At 46.5% G+C, this 20,929-nt stretch overlaps 1 protein-coding gene across 1 annotated transcript in view; it reads left to right on the forward strand.

The window, feature by feature from the left end:
• The first annotated feature begins 3,318 nt into the window (after positions 1 to 3,318).
• The window catches only part of LOC135552553 (A disintegrin and metalloproteinase with thrombospondin motifs 17-like), an 81,143-nt gene continuing 63,532 nt past the window's right edge, over positions 3,319 to 20,929 (forward strand). The window contains exons 1-2 of the mRNA XM_064984253.1: positions 3,319 to 3,451; positions 4,195 to 4,571. Of these exons, the coding sequence (XP_064840325.1) occupies positions 3,379 to 3,451; positions 4,195 to 4,571 (450 nt within the window). The 5' untranslated portion in view covers positions 3,319 to 3,378. The remainder of the gene's footprint in view (positions 3,452 to 4,194; positions 4,572 to 20,929) is intronic.

Raw genomic sequence — 20,929 nt, forward strand, 5'->3', positions numbered from 1 at the left:
CTGCCAGTGTAGTTGGATAGACAGAATAGTATTTGTGTGTGTGGGGCTGGCTCTGGGTTAGGATAGACCGGGTTGGCCTATTGTAAATGACTGCCAGTGTAGTTGGATAGACAGAATAGTATTTGTGTGTGTGGGGCTGGCTCTGGGTTAGGATAGACCGGGTTGGCCTATTGTAAATGACTGCCAGTGTAGTTGGATAGACAGAATAGTATTTGTGTGTGTGGGGCTGGCTCTGGGTTAGGATAGACCGGGTTGGCCTATTGTAAATGACTGCCAGTGTAGTTGGATAGACAGAATAGTATTTGTGTGTGTGGGGCTGGCTCTGGGTTAGACCGGGTTGGCCTATTGTAAATGACTGCCAGTGATGGAGACAGAATAGTATTTGTGGTTGGCTGGCTCTGGGTTATAGACCGGGTTGGCCTATTGTAAATGACTGCCAGTGTAGTTGGATAGACAGAATAGTATTTGTGTGTGTGGGGCTGGCTCTGGGTTAGGATAGACCGGGTTGGCCTATTGTAAATGACTGCCAGTGTAGTTGGATAGACAGAATAGTATTTGTGTGTGTGGGGCTGGCTCTGGGTTAGGATAGACCGGGTTGGCCTATTGTAAATGACTGCCAGTGTAGTTGGATAGACAGAATAGTATTTGTGTGTGTGGGGCTGGCTCTGGGTTAGGATAGACCGGGTTGGCCTATTGTAAATGACTGCCAGTGTAGTTGGATAGACAGAATAGTATTTGTGTGTGTGGGGCTGGCTCTGGGTTAGGATAGACCGGGTTGGCCTATTGTAAATGACTGCCAGTGTAGTTGGATAGACAGAATAGTATTTGTGTGTGTGGGGCTGGCTCTGGGTTAGGATAGACCGGGTTGGCCTATTGTAAATGACTGCCAGTGTAGTTGGATAGACAGAATAGTATTTGTGTGTGTGGGGCTGGCTCTGGGTTAGGATAGACCGGGTTGGCCTATTGTAAATGACTGCCAGTGTAGTTGGATAGACAGAATAGTATTTGTGTGTGTGGGGCTGGCTCTGGGTTAGGATAGACCGGGTTGGCCTATTGTAAATGACTGCCAGTGTAGTTGGATAGACAGAATAGTATTTGTGTGTGTGGGGCTGGCTCTGGGTTAGGATAGACCGGGTTGGCCTATTGTAAATGACTGCCAGTGTAGTTGGATAGACAGAATAGTATTTGTGTGTGTGGGGCTGGCTCTGGGTTAGGATAGACCGGGTTGGCCTATTGTAAATGACTGCCAGTGTAGTTGGATAGACAGAATAGTATTTGTGTGTGTGGGGCTGGCTCTGGGTTAGGATAGACCGGGTTGGCCTATTGTAAATGACTGCCAGTGTAGTTGGATAGACAGAATAGTATTTGTGTGTGTGGGGCTGGCTCTGGGTTAGGATAGACCGGGTTGGCCTATTGTAAATGACTGCCAGTGTAGTTGGATAGACAGAATAGTATTTGTGTGTGTGGGGCTGGCTCTGGGTTAGGATAGACCGGGTTGGCCTATTGTAAATGACTGCCAGTGTAGTTGGATAGACAGAATAGTATTTGTGTTGTGTGTGCCAGTGTAGTTGGATGACAGAATAGTATTTGTGTGTGTGGCAGTGTAGTTGGCTGGCTCTGGGTTAGGATAGACCGGGTTGGCCTATTGTAAATGACTGCCAGTGTAGTTGGGTAGACAGAATAGTATTTGTGTGTGTGGGGCTGGCTCTGGGTTAGGATAGACCGGGTTGGCCTATTGTAAATGACTGCCAGTGTAGTTGGATAGACAGAATAGTATTTGTGTGTGTGGGGCTGGCTCTGGGTTAGGATAGACCGGGTTGGCTTATTGTAAATGACTGCCAGTGTAGTTGGATAGACAGAATAGTATTTGTGTGTGTGGGGCTGGCTCTGGGCTGGCTTAGGATAGACCGGGTTGGCCTATTGTAAATGACTGCCAGTGTAGTTGGATAGACAGAATAGTATTTGTGTGTGTGGGGCTGGCTCTGGGTTAGGATAGACCGGGTTGGCCTATTGTAAATGACTGCCAGTGTAGTTGGATAGACAGAATAGTATTTGTGTGTGTGGGGCTGGCTCTGGGTTAGGATAGACCGGGTTGGTCTATTGTAAATGACTGCATCCATATCTGGTGGCAGTGTTCGACCGTGGCTGATGCAGAGGCTGTGCTGCCTGCTGGAGACAAACTGATTGCCTTCTCCACACCCTTTATCTCTGTAGGCTATATCTAGAAAACCGTTTGGTTGTGGATGAAAAGAGCAGTGTGCGCACACAGACAAACAGACGGACAGACAGACAAGCAAACAGATGGGCAGAGAGGCACACAGACACGCACACAGACAGGCAGGCAGAGAGGCAGACAGACACGCCCACAGACAGACAGACAGGCAGGCAGGCACACAGGCAGGCAGACAGACAGACCAGCAGACAGACAGGCAGACAGGCAGGGAGGCAGACAGGCACGCCCACAGACAGACAGGCAGACAGACAGGGAGGCAGACAGGCACACAGAGGCAGGTCCTGGTTGTGGTACATTAGACAATGTAAGCACACTCAGGACGGCTGGGAATTTCATCCTGACTTATCAAACTTGGACACATTGCCAGAGGCCAACCACTGATGTATATCTCCCTCACTAATTGAAACACATTTTCTTCCATTTGCAATTAGGAGCTGATGAGAGACTTTAACAGTCCATTAGCTATTCCAGCTAAAGCCCCTCTATGTGATTTGTACTGTGGTTTCCTGCATGCTTTTCTTCTTGTGTATTTAGTTTTATCCAAGAGGTTGAATTGAAGCAACATGTTTCTTGGCCTGTGAACAGACATGTAACCAGCTAGACCTACAGTCATCTCAATCAGTCTAGCAAATGCAGGCTGAACAGGCTACTATTGCACTGCTTGAACTGATTCACAGCTTTCATTTAGTTGCCTATTGATTTCTAACACTGGGACTGAAAATACTGTGGATCGGCTATTACAGGCCCTACACATTTAATGTGGACTTTGTCCCACAAGTTCATAAACAAGCATATATCAAATAACAGTGGGTTATATTGCAACTGCACTGCACAACCCATGAAAAAATATATATATAACATTCCCAAATATTTTCTACTTTACACTAAAACCACGTGTTAAGTTGCAGCCCCCCAATGATTGACGTTGTTTCTGTCCAATCAAACGTTAGAGATGTTTTGGTTAAACTACCCTAACCAATCCGGTGGTCGCAGAGGCAGTGCCGAAGTGCGACAGGCGTGTCTAGCGCTTCAAATTCACTTCGCCTGGAGTTCCGATTAACTTCACTAACTTTGTGGAAGTTCCCTGCAGTCCTGGTTCGCTTTGCAGGCGCCTACACCCTCTGCAGTCACAGCTAGTCTTTATCATGTATGACAGCCATGCTCCGCAGCTTCTCCTGTCTATATTCCTCTTCTGTTTCGGAGTGAAGGCGATGACTGGTAAGTACAACGTAACACCTGCGTTGTAGATACTTTGTAACTTTGAATCATTGTTTTGCCAGGGAGCCTGTATTGGTTGTCGGATCTCTCTCTCTCTTGCGCTCTCTCTCTCTCTCTCTCTCTCTCTCTCTCTCTCTCTCTCTCTCTCTCTCTCTCTCTCTCTCTCTCTTTCTCTCTCTCTATCAATTAAATTTAAATGGACCTTGTTTGCTTGGGGAATCTGTCTCTCTCTCTCTCTCTCTCTTTTATTTCTCTCTCTCTCTCTTTCTCTCTCTCTATCAATTAAATTTAAATGGACCTTGTTTGCTTGGGGAATCTGTCTCTCGCTCTCTCTCTCTTTTATTTCTCTCTCCCTCTATCTCTCTCTTTATTTTTCTCTCCCTCTGCCTCTCTCTCTCAAAATGTTCTGTGCTGCTAGAGTAACTTTGCTGCAGCTATGTCTGCGTTTTCTCTGCCGTTTTCCAGCGCGTTTTCCAACACAATGTGAGATGAGTTGAATAAGTGACTTGAATAAGTTCGATGACCCCAAATATACCTTATTTAATGACCAATACATAGTACAATTCTCCCCATTTGTTGTGAAATAGGCTGCTATGTCATTGAATAACTAGCCTACATCACACCACAGACAGCTCAAGACAACTTGGCAATATGAAAACAATAGCATATTGTTTTCAAACAGACGTTGACACAGAAAGTTACACTCAATGTTTAATAAATTATTCCCTTCTCCTTTCCCATAGATCACTCCTATTATGACACGGACTTAGTGGACATGGTGGTCCCCGTGGAGCTCTCTGGAGAGGAGGCTCACCTGTTGCATGACTCATCCAGGCGCAGCGCGCGTCGGCGCGGCCAGCGCTCTGTCGATTCCCGGGGTGGACTAAACTCTGTGGAGGACACCTTGTTTTTCTCTTTACCTGCTTTTGGAAAAGACCTGTACTTACGCCTGAAAAGGGATGCCGCTTTTCTGTCTGAGGGGTTTGTGGTTGAGGAGAGGGGAGGCGAAACAGACCCCCCTAAATGGTCGCACCTGGCCAGAGACCAGCTCTGCTTCTACTCGGGATGGATTGTCAACCACACCGACTCTTTTGCCTCCCTCAACACCTGCAGCGGTCTGGTAAACTACTTCTCCTTCACCTGCTATTGTTTTCTGGGAGGTTTTAAGTGTTCAGGAATTCATACTGTAACACCTGTAACACCTGTAACACACACACACACACACACACACACACACACACACACACACACACACACACACACACACACACACACACACACACACACACACACACACACACACACACACACGACTGTCACTTCCATTCATAACACTACCCTGATCTACACACACCATAATAACTACCCTGATCTACACACACCATAAAAACTACCCTGATCTACACACACCATAAAAACTACCCTGATCTACACACACCATAAAAACTACCCTGATCTACACACACCATAATAACTACCCTGATCTACACACACCATAAAAACTACCCTGATCTACACACACCATAATAACTACCCTGATCTAAACACACCATAATAACTAATCAAATCAAATCAAATTTTATTTATGACATACACATGGTTAGCAGATGTTAATGCGAGTGTAGCGAAATGCTTGTGCTTCTAGTTCCGACAATGCAGTAATAACCAACAAGTAATCTAACTAACAATTCCTAAACTACTGTCTTATACACAGTGTAAGGGGATAAAGAATATGTACATAAGGATATATGAATGAGTGATGGTACAGAGCAGCATAGGCAAGATACAGTAGATGGTATACATATATACATATGAGATGAGTATGTAAAAAAGTGGCATAGTTAAAGTGGCTAGTGATACATGTATTACATAAGGATGCAGTCGATGATATAGAGTACAGTATATACGTATGCATATGAGATGAATAATGTAGGGTAAGTAACATTATATAAGGTAGCATTGTTTAAAGTGGCTAGTGATATATTTACATCATTTCCCATCAATTCCCATTATTAAAGTGGCTGGAGTTGAGTCAGTGTCAGTGTGTTGGCAGCAGCCACTCAATGTTAGTGGTGGCTGTTTAACAGTCTGATGGCCTTGAGATAGAAGCTGTTTTTCAGTCTCTCGGTCCCAGCTTTGATGCACCTGTACTGACCTCGCCTTCTGGATGATAGCGGGGTGAACAGGCAGTGGCTCGGGTGGTTGATGTCCTTGATGATCTTTATGGCCTTCCTGTAACATCGGGTGGTGTAGGTGTCCTGGAGGGCAGGTAGTTTGCCCCCGATGATGCGTTGTGCAGACCTCACTACCCTCTGGAGAGCCTTACGGTTGAGGGCGGAGCAGTTGCCGTACCAGGCGGTGATACAGCCCGCCAGGATGCTCTCGATTGTGCATCTGTAGAAGTTTGTGAGTGCTTTTGGTAATAAGCCAAATTTCTTCAGCCTCCTGAGGTTGAAGAGGCGCTGCTGCGCCTTCTTCACAATGCTGTCTGTGTGAGTGGACCAATTCAGTTTGTCTGTGATGTGTATGCCGAGGAACTTAAAACTTGCTACTCTCTCTACTACTGTTCCATCGATGTGGATAGGGGGGTGTTCCCTCTGCTGTTTCCTGAAGTCCACAATCATCTCCTTAGTTTTGTTGACGTTGAGTGTGAGGTTATTTTCCTGACACCACACTCCGAGGGCCCTCACCTCCTCCCTGTAGGCCGTCTCGTCGTTGTTGGTAATCAAGCCTACCACTGTTGTGTCGTCCGCAAACTTGATGATTGAGTTGGAGGCGTGCGTGGCCACGCAGTCGTGGGTGAACAGGGAGTACAGGAGAGGGCTCAGAACGCACCCTTGTGGGGCCCCAGTGTTGAGGATCAGCGGGGAGGAGATGTTGTTACCTACCCTCACCACCTGGGGCGGCCCGTCAGGAAGTCCAGTACCCAGTTGCTCAGGGCGGGGTCGAGACCCAGGGTCTCGAGCTTGATGACGAGCTTGGAGGGTACTATGGTGTTGAATGCCGAGCTGTAGTCGATGAACAGCATTCTCACATAGGTATTCCCCTTGTCCAGATGGGTTAGGGCAGTGTGCAGTGTGGTTGAGATTGCATCGTCTGTGGACCTATTTGAGCGGTAAGCAAATTGGAGTGGGTCTAGGGTGTCAGGTAGGGTGGAGGTGATATGGTCCTTGACTAGTCTCTCAAAGCACTTCATGATGACGGAAGTGAGTGCTACGGGGCGGTAGTCGTTTAGCTCAGTTACCTTAGCTTTCTTGGGAACAGGAACGATGGTGGCCCTCTTGAAGCATGTGGGAACAGCAGACTGGTATAGGGATTGATTGAATATGTCTGTAAACACACCAGCCAGCTGGTCTGCGCATGCTCTGAGGGCGCGGCTGGGGATGCCGTCTGGGCCTGCAGCCTTGCGAGGGTTAACACATTTAAATGTTTTACTCACCTCGGCTGCAGTGAAGGAGAGACCGCATTTTTCCGTTGCAGGCAGTGTCAGTGGCACTGTATTGTCCTCAAAGCGGGCAAAAAAGTTATTTAGTCTGCCTGGGAGCAAGACATCCTGGTCCGTGACTGGGCTGGATTTCTTCCTGTAGTCCGTGATTGACTGTAGACCCTGCCACATACCTCTTGTGTCTGAGCCGTTGAATTGGGATTCTTCTACTTTGTCTCTGTACTGACGCTTAGCTTGTTTGATAGCCTTACGGAGGGAATAGCTGCATTGTTTGTATTCAGTCATGTTACCAGACACCTTGCCCTGATTGAAAGCAGTGGTCCGCGCTTTCAGTTTCACGCGAATGCTGCCATCAATCCAAGGTTTCTGGTTAGGGAATGTTTTAATCGTTGCTATGGGAACGACATCTTCAACGCACGTTCTAATGAACTCGCACACCGAATCAGCGTATTCGTCAATGTTGTTATTTGACGCAATACGAAACATGTCCCAGTCCACGTGATGGAAGCAGTCTTGGAGTGTGGAGTCAGCTTGGTCGGACCAGCGTTGGACAGACCTCAGCGTGGGAGCTTCTTTTTTAGCTTTTGTCTGTAGGCAGGTATCAGCAAAATGGAGTCGTGGTCAGCTTTTCCGAAAGGGGGGGCGGGGCAGGGCCTTATATGCGTCGCGGAAGTTAGAGTAACAGTGATCCAAGGTTTTTCCGCCCATGGTTGCGCAATCGATATGCTGATAAAATTTAGGGAGTCTTGTTTTCAGATTAGCCTTGTTAAAATCCCCAACAACGATGAATGCAGCCTCCGGATAAATGGTTTCCAGTTTGCAAAGAGTTAAATAAAGTTCGTTCAGAGCCATCGATATGTCTGCTTGGGGGGGGATATATACGGCTGTGATTATAATCGAAGAGAATTCTCTTGGTAGATAATGCGGTCTACATTTGATTGTGAGGAATTCTAAATCAGGTGAACAGAAGGATTTGAGTTCCTGTATGTTTCTTTCATCGCACCATGCCTCGTTAGCCATAAGGCATACACCCCCACCCCTCTTCTTACCAGAAAGGTGTTTGTTTCTGTCGGCGCGATGCGTGGAGAAACCCGTTGGCTGCACCGCTTCGGATAGCGTCTCTCCAGTGAGCCATGTTTCCGTGAAGCACAGAACGTTACAGTCTCTGATGTCCCTCTGGAATGCTACCCTTGCTCGGATTTCATCAACCTTGTTGTCAAGAGACTGGACATTGGCAAGAAGAATGCTAGGAAGTGGGGCACGATGTGCCCGTCTCCGTAGTCTGACCAGAAGACCGCTACATTTCCCTCTTTTTCGGAGTCGTTTTTGGGGTCGCTGCATGCGATCCATTCCGTTGTCCTGTTTGTAAGGCAGAACACAGGATCCGCGTCGCGAAAAACATATTCTTGGTCGTACTGATGGTGAGTTGACGCTGATCTTATATACAGTAGTTCTTCTCGGCTGTATGTAATGAAACCTAAGATGACCTGGGGTACTAATGTAAGAAATAAAACGTAAAAAAACAAAAAACTGCATAGTTTCCTAGGAACGCGAAGCGAGGCGGCCATCTCTGTCGGCGCCGGAAGTCCCACACCATAATAACTACCCTGATCTACACACACCATAATAACTACCCCGATCTCCACACACCATAATAACTACCCTGATCTACACACACCATAATAACTACCCTGATCTACACACACCATAATAACTACCCTGTACTACACACACCATAATAACTACCCCAATCTCCACACACCATAATAAATACCCTGATCTACACACACCATAATAACTACCCTGATCTACACACACCATAATAACTACCCTGTACTACACACACCATAATAACTACCCTGATCTACACACACCATAATAACTACCCTGAACTACACACACCATAATAACTACCCTGATCTACACACACCATAATACCTACCCTGTACTACACACTCCATAATAACTACCCTGATCTACACACACCATAATAACTACCCTGTACTACACACACCATAATAACTACCCTGATCTACACACACCATAATAACTACCCTGTACTACACACACCATAATAACTACCCTGATCTACACACACCATAATAACTACCCTGTACTACACACACCATAACACCATAATAACCATAATAACCCTGAACTACACACACCTACACACACACACCATAATAACTACCCTGAACTACACACACCATAATAACTACCCTGTACTACACACACCATAATAACTACCCTGATCTACACACACCATAATAACTACCCTGAACTACACACACCATAATAACTACCCTGATCTACACACACCATAATAACTACCCTGATCTACACACACCATAATAACTATCTACACACACCCTGATCTACACACACCATAATAACTACCCTGATCTACACACACCATAATAACTACCCTGATCTACACACACCATAATAACTACCCTGTACTACACACACCATAATAACTACCCTGATCTACACACACCATAATAACTACCCTGATCTACACACACCATAATAACTACCCTGATCTACACACACCATAATAACTACCCTGATCTACACACACCATAATAACTACCCTGATCTACACACACCATAATAACTACCCTGATCTACACACACCATAATAACTACCCTGATCTACACACACCATAATAACTACCCTGATCTACACACACCATAATAACTACCCTGTACTACACACACCATAATAACTACCCTGATCTACACACACCATAATAACTACCCTGATCTACACACACCATAATAACTACCCTGTACTACACACACCATAATAACTACCCTGATCTACACACACCATAATAACTACCCTGTACTACACACACCATAATAACTACCCTGATCTACACACACCATAATAACTACCCTGATCTACACACACCATAATAACTACCCTGATCTACACACACCATAATAACTACACACACCATAATAACTACCCTGAACTACACACACCATAATAACTACCCTGATCTACACACACCATAATAACTACCCTGATCTACACACACCATAATAACTACCCTGATCTACACACACCATAATAACTACCCTGATCTACACACACCATAATAACTACCCTGATCTACACACACCATAATAAAGTACAAAACACCATAAAATTGCCTGATCTACACACACCATAATAACTAGTGGTCCCTGTTTTTTCTCTCCCCAGGCCCATAATAACTACCCTGATCTAAACACACCATAATAACTACCCTGATCTACACACACCATAATAACTACCCTGTACTGCCACACCATAATAACTACCCTGATCTACACACACCATAATAACTACCCTGATCTACACACACCATACATTACACTACCACACACAAACACACACCAAATACCCTGATCTACACACCATAATAACTACCTGATCTACACATGTCTCTCTGTGTTAGTGTCAGTAGGCCTTGTGGGGAGAAACACACAGGTCAAACTACCCTGTACTACACACACCATAATAACTACCCTGATCTACACACACCATAATGTACACACACCATAATAACTACCCTGTACACACACCTACCCTGATCTGCATAATAACTACCCTGTCTAGGTCAAATGCACACCATAATAACTACCTCTGTGTTAGTGTCTACACACACCATAATAGTTTTCTTCCCTGGATATCTACTGTCACACCATAATATCTGTCATGCCTGCTATTCATGCACATCAGCGGTATTTGACTCACCTGGACACACTCACCTGTTATTACCTCTCCTATATCTGTCAGTTCCCCATCACCTGTTATTACCTCTCCTATATCTGTCAGTTCCCCATACCTGTTATTACCTCTCCTATATCTGTCAGTTCCCCATCACCTGTTATTACCTCTCCCTATATCTGTCAGTTCCCTATCACCTGTTATTACCTCTCCTATATCTGTCAGTTCCCATCACCTGTTATTAATAACTGTTATTACCCCGATCTATCACATCACCTGTTATTACCTCCCCTATATCTGTCATATCACCTGTTATTACTCCCCTATCTGTCACATCACCTGTTATTAATATCTGTCAGTTCCCATCACCTGTTATTACCTCTCCTATATCTGTCAGTTCCCCATCACCTGTTATTACCTCTCCTATATCTGTCAGTTCCCCATCACCTGTTATTACCTCCCCTATATCTGTCAGTTCCCCATCACCTGTTATTACCTCTCCTATATCTGTCACACATCACCTGTTATTAATATCTGTCAGTTCCTCATCACCTGTTATTACCTCCCCATCACCTATATCTGTCAGTTCCCCACCATATCTGTAGTTCCCCATCACCTGTTATTACCTCTCCTATATCTGTCAGTTCCCCATCACCTGTTATTACCTCTCCTATATCTGTCAGTTCCCCATCATCCCATTATTACCTCCCCTATATCTGTAGTTCCCCATCACCTGTTATTACCATAAGTTCCCCATCACCTGTTATTACCTCCCTATATCTGTCAGTTCCCCATCACCTGTTATTAATATCTGTCACTATCACCTGTTATTATCCCCTATATCACAGTTCCCCTAACTACCCTATATCTGTCAGTTCCCCATCACCATAATAACTACACCTGTACCTCTCCTATATCTGTCAGTTCCCCATCACCTGTTATTAATAACCATCACCTGTTATTATCCTATATCTGTCAGTTCCCCATCACCTGTTATAATAACCTCCCTGATCTATATCTGTCAGTTCCCCATCACCTGCATCTTATCTGTCATTGATCACCTGTTATTACCTCTCCTATATCTGTCAGTTCCCCATCACCTGATCTGGACCTGTTATTATCCAAACCAACATGATATATGTCAGTTCCCCAAGTCTATATCTGTCAATCACCTGTTATTAATATTGTCAGATCGCCAGTTATTAATATTGCATGATCTGTTTTTCTTGGCATTTCACCTGTTATTTCTCCTATATCTGTCTCAGTGGTCCTGTCAGTTCCCCATCACCTGTTATTACCTCCCCTATATCTGTCAGTTCCCATCACCTGTTATTACCTCTCCTATATCTGTCAGTTCATCACCTGTTATTACCTCTCCTATATCTGTCAGTTCCCCATCACCTGTTATTTGTTTATCTGTCAATCACCTGTTATTATCCATTTGTGGAGGTTATAGAAGTGGGTCAGGATACCTGTTATTACACCTATATCTGTCAGTTCCCCATCACCTGTTATTACCTCTCCATATCTGTCAGTTCCCCATCACCTGTTATTACCTCTCCTATATCTGTCAGTTCCCCATCACCTGTTATTACCTTATATCTGTCAGTTCCTCATCACGTGTTATTACCTCTCCTATATCTGTCAGTTCCCCATCACCTGTTATTACCTCTCCTATATCTGTCAGTTCCTCATCACCTGTTATTACCTCTCCTATATCTGTCACATCACCTGTTATTACCTCTCCTATATCTGTCAGTTCCCATCACCTGTTATTACCTCTCCTATATCTGTCAGTTCCCCATCACCTGTTATTACCTCCCTATATCTGTCAGTTCCCATCACCACCTCTCCTATATCTGTCAGTTCCCCATCATCACATTTTATTTGTCACATACACATGGTTAGCAGATGTTAATTACAGTGTAGCGAAATGCTTGTGCTTCCAGTTCCGACAATGCAGTAATAACCAACAAGTAATCTAACTAACAATTCCAAAACTAATATCTTATACACAGGGGATAAAGAATATGTACAATGTCAAAGAGACACTCTGCAGGCAAGATACCCTCCTATTTGTTCATTTAGTGGCATTGTTAATGGCTAGTTTACTCAGTATCAAATGCAAGGTAACATATGACAAATAATGTAGGGTATTGTCAGTTCCCCATGTGTTATTACCTCTCCTATATCTGTCAGTATCACCTGTTATTACCTCTGTATGTGTTCCCCATCACCTGGTGTTCAGTTCCCCATCACCTGTTATTACCTCTCCTATATCTGTCAGTTCCCCATGGTCTCTCTGTATCTGTCAGTTCCCCATCACCTGTTATTACCTATATCTGTCAGTTCCCCATCACCTGTTATTAAATCTGGGCCTGTTATTACCTCCCCTATATCTGTCAGTTTCACCTGTTATTACCTCTCCTATATCTGTCAGTCTGTTATGGCCAGGTCCCTATATCTGTCAGCCTGCTCCTATATCCCTCACCGTTATTACATCTCCGGTATCTGTCACATCACCTGTTATTACCTCTCCTATATCTGTCAGTTCCCTCATCACCTGTTATTACCTCTCCTATATCTGTCAGTTCCCCATCACCTGTTATTACCTCTCCTATATCTGTCAGTTCCCATCACCTGTTATTACCTCCCCTATATCTGTCAGTTCCCCATCACCTGTTATTACCTCCCTATATCTGTCAGTTCCCCATCACCTGTTATTACCTCTCCTATATCTGTCAGTTCCCCATCACCTGTTATTACCTCTCCTATATCTGTCAGTTCCCCATCACCTGTTATTACCTCCCCTATATCTGTCAGTTCCCCATCACCTGTTATTACCTCCCCTATATCTGTCAGTTCCCCATCACCTGTTATTACCTCTCCTATATCTGTCAGTTCCCCATCACCTGTTATTACCTCCCCTATATCTGTCAGTTCCCCATCACCTGTTATTACCTCCCCTATATCTGTCAGTTCCCCATCACCTGTTATTACCTCTCCTATATCTGTCAGTTCCCCATCACCTGTTATTACCTCTCCTATATCTGTCAGTTCCCCATCACCTGTTATTACCTCTCCTATATCTGTCAGTTCCCCATCACCTCAAATCAAATCACATTTTATTTGTCACATACACATGGTTAGCAGATGTTAATGCGAGTGTAGCGAAATGCTTGTGCTTCCAGTTCCGACAATGCAGTAATAACCAACAAGTAATCTAACTAACAATTCCAAAACTAATATCTTATACACAGTGTAAGGGGATAAAGAATATGTACATAAAGATATGAATGAGTGATGGTGCAGAGCAGCATAGGCAAGATACAGTAGATGGTATCGAGTACAGTATATACATATGAGATGAGTATGTAAACAAAGTGGCATAGTTAAAGTGGCTAGTGATACATGTATTACATAAGGATGCAGAAGATGATAGAGTACAGTATATACGTATACATATGAGATGAATAATGTAGGGTATTGTCAGTTCCCCATCACCTGTTATTACCTCTCCTATATCTGTCAGTTCCCCATCACCTGTTATTACCTCTCCTATATCTGTCCCCATAGTCAGTTCCCCATCACCTGTTATTACCTCTCCTATATCTGTCAGTTCCCCATCACCTGTTATTACCTCTCCTATATCTGTCAGTTCCCCATCACCTGTTATTACCTCCCCTATATCTGTCAGTTCCCCATCACCTGTTATTACCTCTCCTATTCTGTCAGTTCCCCATCGCCTGATTTTATATCTGTCAGTTCCCCATTGTTTTACTATATTGTCAGTTCCCCATCCTGTTATTTCCTATCTGTCAGTTCCCCATCACCTGTTATTTCTCTATATCTTAAATGTTTTACTCCCCCTGTCAGTTCCCCATCACCTGTTATTCTCTCCAGTGTCAGTTCCATGACTGTTATTATCCTATATCTGTCAGTTCCCCATCACCTGTTATTACCTCTCCTATATTGTCAGTTCCCCATCACCTGTTATTACTCCCCTATATCTGTCAGTTCCCCATCACCTGTTATTACATCTATATCTGTCAGTTCCCCATCACCGATGGAACCGGGGTGCCATCACCTGTTATTCCTCCCCTATATTTGTCAGGCTTCCCCAGCTCTGTTTCCCCTCTGCCATTGATTTTCTTTGTCTTTGTTTTACTAGGCTTCCACTCCCTAGCCAGTTCTCTATTAAATGTTTGGCTTCCACTCCCTGAGTCTCTCCAGCTCGTCAGGCTTCCACTCCCTAGCCAGCTGGCCTCACACGTTGGGCTTCCACTCCCTAGCCAGCTCGTCAGGCTTCCACACCCTAGCCAGCTCTGGTTGTCAGGTTCCATCCCAAGCTCTGGGCTTCCACCTCCCCAGCTCGTGGAACCTGGGGCTTCCACTCCCTAGCCAGCTCGTCAGGCTTCCACTCCCTAGCCAGCTCGTTGGGCTTCCACTCCCTAGCCAGCTCGTTGGGCTTCCACTCCCTAGCCAGCTCGTTGGGCTTCCACTCCCTAGCCAGCTCGTCAGGCTTCCACACCCTAGCCAGCTCTTCAGGCTTCCACTCCCTAGCCAGCTCGTCAGGCTTCCACTCCCTAGCCAGCTCGTCAGGTTTCCACTCCCTAGCCAGCGTCAGGTCGGGCTTCCACTCCCTAGCCAGCTTGTCAGGTTTCCACTCCCTAGCCAGCTCGTCAGGCTTCCACACCCTAGCCAGCTCTTCAGGCTTCCACTCCCTAGCCAGCTCGTCAGGCTTCCACTCCCTAGCCAGCTCGTCAGGTTTCCACTCCCTAGCCAGCTCGTCAGCTTTCCACTCCCTAGCCAGCTCGTCAGGCTTCCACTCCCTAGCCAGCTTGTCAGGTTTCCACTCCCTAGCCAGCTCGTCAGGTTTCCACTCCCTAGCCAGCTCGTCGGGCTTCCACTCCCCTAGCCAGCTCATTGGGCTTCCACTCCCTAGCTGGCTCAAGAGGTTTCCACGCCCTAGCTGGCTCGAGGTTTCCACACCCTAGCCAGCTCGTCGGGCTTCCACTCCCTAGCTGGCTCAAGAGGTTTCCACACCCTAGCTGGCTCAAGAGGTTCCCATGCCCTAGCTGGCTCAAGAGGTTTCCACACCCTAGCTGGCTCAAGAGGTTCCCATGCCTTAGCTGGCTCAAGAGGTTTCCACACCCTAGCTGGCTCAAGAGGTTTCCACACCCTAGCTGGCTCAAGAGGTTTCCATGCCCTAGCTGGCTCAAGAGGTTAGACAAGATCCCACAACACAAATTAGGAAAATGGCTACCTAAACATGATCCCTAATCAGAGACAACGATAAACAGCTGTTTCTGATTGGGACTATATCAGGCCAACATAGACATACAAAAACCCCTAGACGTACAAAAACCACTAGACGTACAAAAACCCCTAGACGTACAAAAACATACAAAAACCCTAGACATACAAACACTAGAGTACCCACCCTAGTCACACCCTGACCGAACCAAAATATATAGAAAAACAGAGATATCTAAGGTCAGGGCCTGACAGTGTGTGTCTGTCAGTCTGTCAGTCTGTCTGTTTATAGGACCGTATACAGTACAAGAGACAGTACATCAGTATCCGGGAGCGAACAGCAGCATTACAACTACCATCACCAGGCAACAACTTCATACACTATAATTGGCTCTAGATATTTTGCTGGTCAGGCCATGTGGTGTGAAAAAACACGATTGATGTACCACCCTTTAAGTGAGGGGAAATATGACATGGTTTTCTGCTGTGTTGCAGCAGCATTGTTTACCCTGAGGCTTAGCTTGGAGCTAGTGCCTGGTGGATGTCTTTCCTGTGTTGCAGCAGCATTGTTTACACTGATGCTTAGCTTGGAGCTAGTGCCTGGTGGATGTCTTTCCTGTGTTGCAGCAGCATTGTTTACACTGATGCCTGGTATGTCTTTCCTGTGTTGCAGCATTGCTGAGTGCCTGGTGGATGTCTTTCCTGTGTTGCAGCAGCATTGTTTACACTGATGCTTAGCTTGGAGCTAGTGCCTGGTGGATGTCTTTCCTGTGTTGCAGCAGCATTGTTTACACTGATGCTTAGCTTGGAGCTAGTGCCTGGTGGATGTCTTTCCTGTGTTGCAGCAGCATTGCTGATTGTGCCTTGGATGTCTTTCCTGTGTTGCAGCAGCATTGTTTACTCTGCTTAGCTTGGAGCTAGTGCCTGGTGGATGTCTTTCCTGTGTTGCAGCAGCATTGTTTACACTGAGGCTTAGCTTGGAGCTAGTGCCTGGTGGATGTCTTTCCTGTGTTGCAGCAGCATTGTTTACACTGATGCTTAGCTTGGAGCTAGTGCCTGGTGGATGTCTTTCCTGTGTTGCAGCAGCATTGTTTACACTGAGGCTTAGCTTGGAGCTAGTGCCTGGTGGATGTCTTTCCTGTGTTGCAGCAGCATTGTTTACACTGAGGCTTAGCTTGGAGCTAGTGCCTGGTGTATGTCTTTCCTGTGTTGCAGCAGCATTGTTTTTACACTGAGTGCTTAGCTTGGAGCGTGCCTGGATGTCTTTCCTGTGTTGCAGCAGCATTGTTTACACTGAGGCTTAGCTTGGAGCTAGTGCCTGGTGGATGTCTTTCCTGTGTTGCAGCAGCATTGTTTACTCTGAGGCTTAGCTTGGAGCTAGTGCCTGGTGGATGTCTTTCCTGTGTTGCAGCAGCATTGTTTACTCTGAGGCTTAGCTTGGAGCTAGTGCCTGGTGGATGTCTTTCCTGTGTTGCAGCAGCATTGTTTACACTGAGGCTTAGCTTGGAGCTAGTGCCTGGTGGATGTCTTTCCTGTGTTGCAGCAGCATTGTTTACACTGATGCTTAGCTTGGAGCTAGTGCCTGGTGGATGTCTTTCCTGTGTTGCAGCAGCATTGTTTACACTGATGCTTAGCTTGGAGCTAGTGCCTGGTGGATGTCTTTCCTGTGTTGCAGCAGCATTGTTTACACTGATGCTTAGCTTGGAGCTAGTGCCTGGTGGATGTCTTTCCTGTGTTGCAGCAGCATTGTTTACTCTGAGGCTTAGCTTGGAGCTAGTGCCTGGTGGATGTCTTTCCTGTGTTGCAGCAGCATTGTTTACACTGATGCTTAGCTTGGAGCTAGTGCCTGGTGGATGTCTTTCCTGTGTTACAGCAGCATTGTTTACACTGATGCTTAGCTTGGAGCTAGTGCCTGGTGGATGTCTTTCCTGTGTTGCAGCAGCATTGTTTACCCTGAGGCTTAGCTTGGAGCTAGTGCCTGGTGGATGTCTTTCCTGTGTTGCAGCAGCATTGTTTACCCTGAGGCTTAGCTTGGAGCTAGTGCCTGGTGGATGTCTTTCCTGTGTTGCAGCAGCATTGTTTACACTGATGCTTAGCTTGGAGCTAGTGCCTGGTGTATGTCTTTCTATATTAGCCTGCTGTGGCAGCAGCATTGTTTACCTGTTGCTTAACACACTTGCAGCAGCATTGTTTACTCTGTGTTCTAGTGCCTTGACCCTGAAATACCAGCCGTTATTGCCTGGTGGATGTCTTTCCCAGCCATTGTTTCACACTGGAAGCTCTAGGCTGGCCTGCATAGGCTCTGCTTTCACATTGTGTCGTGTTGTGAATGTGGCCAAGTGAACAGCCACATGCCTGTTTAAGGCTAAGACTTTACTGAGGCTTAGCTTGGAGCTAGTGCCTGGTGGATGTCTTTCCTGTGTTGCAGCAGCATTCTTTACCCTGATGCTTAGCTTGGAGCTAGTGCCTGGTGGATGTCTTTCCTGTGTTGCAGCAGCATTGTTTACCTCTCCTAGTATGTCTCTCTCTCTCTCCCCCTCTCTCTCTCTACCTCTCTGAGGCTGTGCCCTCTCTGCTTTCTCTGTGCTTGCTTGAATGTCAAGTGAACAGCCACAGTTCCTCTCACCCTCTCTCTACCACCTCTTATTACCTCTCTCTAGTGCTCTGGTCTACCTCTCTACCTCTTATTACCTCTCTCTCTCACTCATCTCTCTCTCCCTCTCTCTCTACCTATTCTCTCTCTCTACCTCTCTCTCTCTCTAGTGCCTCTCTGGATCTCTCTCTCCTCTCTCTCTCTAACTCATTCTCTCTCACCTCTCTCTCTCTCTCTCTCTACCTCTACCTCTCTCTCTCTCTACCTCTCTCTCTCTACCTCTCTCTCTCTCTCTCTCTCTCCTCTCTCTCTCTCTCTATCTCTCTTCTCTCTCTATCTTTTCCCTCTCTACTTCACTGTGTACATAACTGTGATTGCTGAATGGACAATTAGTCATCGGCGTCTCTGTTTTTTTAAATATATTTTTTTACCTTCGGCTTATTCTGACCTGAGAAGAAGACAGCATTATCCCTCCAACGTTAGTTGCCATGGAAACACTCATAGGTTCTGTAATTGCTGCCGCTGGGCTTTTGGAATACCTTTCAGACACTGTGTGTGGCTCTGGATTGCTTGTTAATGCCATGTCAACTCATTTTACTAGCCCTGCCAGGCGCAGCTTTACAATACAACCATGGATCCTGAGTAAAGCCTTACAAAACCTTGAAGCAGGCCACTTCTACATTTCCCACAATGATTCATGTTGTAGGGAGTTTGTGTTTGTCTGTACCTGTCAGAGAGGATGAAAGAGTGAGTTTTATGTTTCTCTTTCTTTCCTTCTTTCTTCTTTCTTTCTTTCTTTCTTTCTTCACCCTCTCTCTCTCTCTCCCTCTCTCTCTTCTCTCCCCCTCTCTCTCTCTTCTACCCCCCCCTCTCTCTCTCTCTCCCCTCTCTCTCTCTTCTCCCCCTCTCTCTCTCTCTCTCCCCCTCTCATTTCTCCCCCTCTCTCTCTCAGTTCCCCCCTCACTCTTTCCCCCCTCTCTCTTCTCTCCCCCTCTTTCTCAGTTCCCATCTCTCTCTCTCTCCCCCCTCTCTCTCTCCCCCTCTCTGTCTTCCCTCTCAGCTCATTCTTCCCCCCTCTCTCTCTACTCTCTCTTATTTCTTTCTTTCTTTTTCTTTCTTTTTTTCTTTCTTTCTTTCTTTCTCTCTATCCCCCCTCTCTCGCTCTCTTTCCCTCTCTCTCTTCTCTCCCCTCTCTCTTCTATCCCCCTCTCTCTCTCTTGTCTCCCCCTCTCTTCAGCACTCCTCTCTGCTTCCTTCTCTCCCCCTCTCTCTCTCTTCTCCCCCCTCTCTCTCTTCTCTCTTCTCTCTCTCTTCTCCCACCCTCTCTCTTCCCCCCTCTCTCTCTCTCTTTACTCCCCCCCTCTCTCTCTCTCTCTCTTCTCTTCTTTCTTTCTTTCTTTCTTTCTTTCTTTCTTTCTTTCTTTCTTTCTTTCTTTCTCTCTTTCTCTCTCTCCCCCCTCTCTCTCTCCCCTCTCTCTTCTCCCCCTCTCTCCCCCTCTCTCTCCCTCTCTTCTCCCCCCCTCTCTCTTCTCTCCCCCTCTCTCTCTTCTCCCCCCCTCTCTTCTCCCCCCCTCTCTCCCCTTTCCCCCTCTCTCTCCCTCTCTCTCAGCACTCCTCTCTGCTTCCTTCTCTCCCCCTCTCTTTCTTCTCTCCCCCAGCTCTTTCTTCTCTCCCCCCCTCTCTTCTCTCCCCAGCTCTCTCTCTCTTCCCTGCCCCGCTCTCTCTCTTCTCTCCCCCTCTCCTCTCTTCTCTCCCCCTCTCTTTCTTCTCCCCCCTCTCGCTTCCTCTTCTCCCCCTCTCTCTCTCTTCTCCCCCTCTCTCTAGCTTCTCCCCCTCTCTCTCTCTCTCTCTCTTCTCCCCCTCAGGCTCTCTCTCCTCTCTCTCTCTTCTCTCCCTTCTCTCTTTCTCCCCCCTCTCTCTCCCTCTCTCTCAGCACTCCCTCTCTGCTTCCTTTTCTCCCCCTCCCTCCCTCTCTCTCTCTCTCCCCCCTCTCTCTCTCCCCCTCTCTCTCTTCTCCCCGCTCTCTCTCTTTTCCCCCTCTCTTTCCCCTCTCTCTCAGCACTACTCTCTGCTTCCTTCTCTCCCCTCTCTCTCTTCTCTCCCCCTCTCTCTCTCCCCCTCTCTCTTCTCTCCCCCCTCTCTCTCTCTCTTCCCTGCCCCGCTCTCTCTCTTCTCTCCCCCTCTCTCTTCTCCCCCTCTCTCTCTCCCCCCTCTCTCTCTTCTGTCCCTCTCTCTCTCAGCACTCCTGTCTGCTTCCTTCTCTCTCGCTCTCTCTTCTCTCCCCCCTCTCTCTCCCCTCTCTCTCTCTTCTCTCCCCCTCTCTCTCTCTTCCTTCCCCCTCTCTCTCTCTTCTCTCCCCCTCTCTCTCTCTTCTCCTCCCTCTCTCTCTCCCCCTCTCTTCTTCCCCCTCTCTCTCAGCAGTCCTCCATGCTTCCTCTCCCCAGCCCCGAGGAGGTGTGT

The sequence above is a fragment of the Oncorhynchus masou genome, chromosome 2 (genome assembly GCF_036934945.1).
Source record: "Oncorhynchus masou masou isolate Uvic2021 chromosome 2, UVic_Omas_1.1, whole genome shotgun sequence".
Classification (NCBI taxonomy): domain Eukaryota; kingdom Metazoa; phylum Chordata; class Actinopteri; order Salmoniformes; family Salmonidae; genus Oncorhynchus; species Oncorhynchus masou.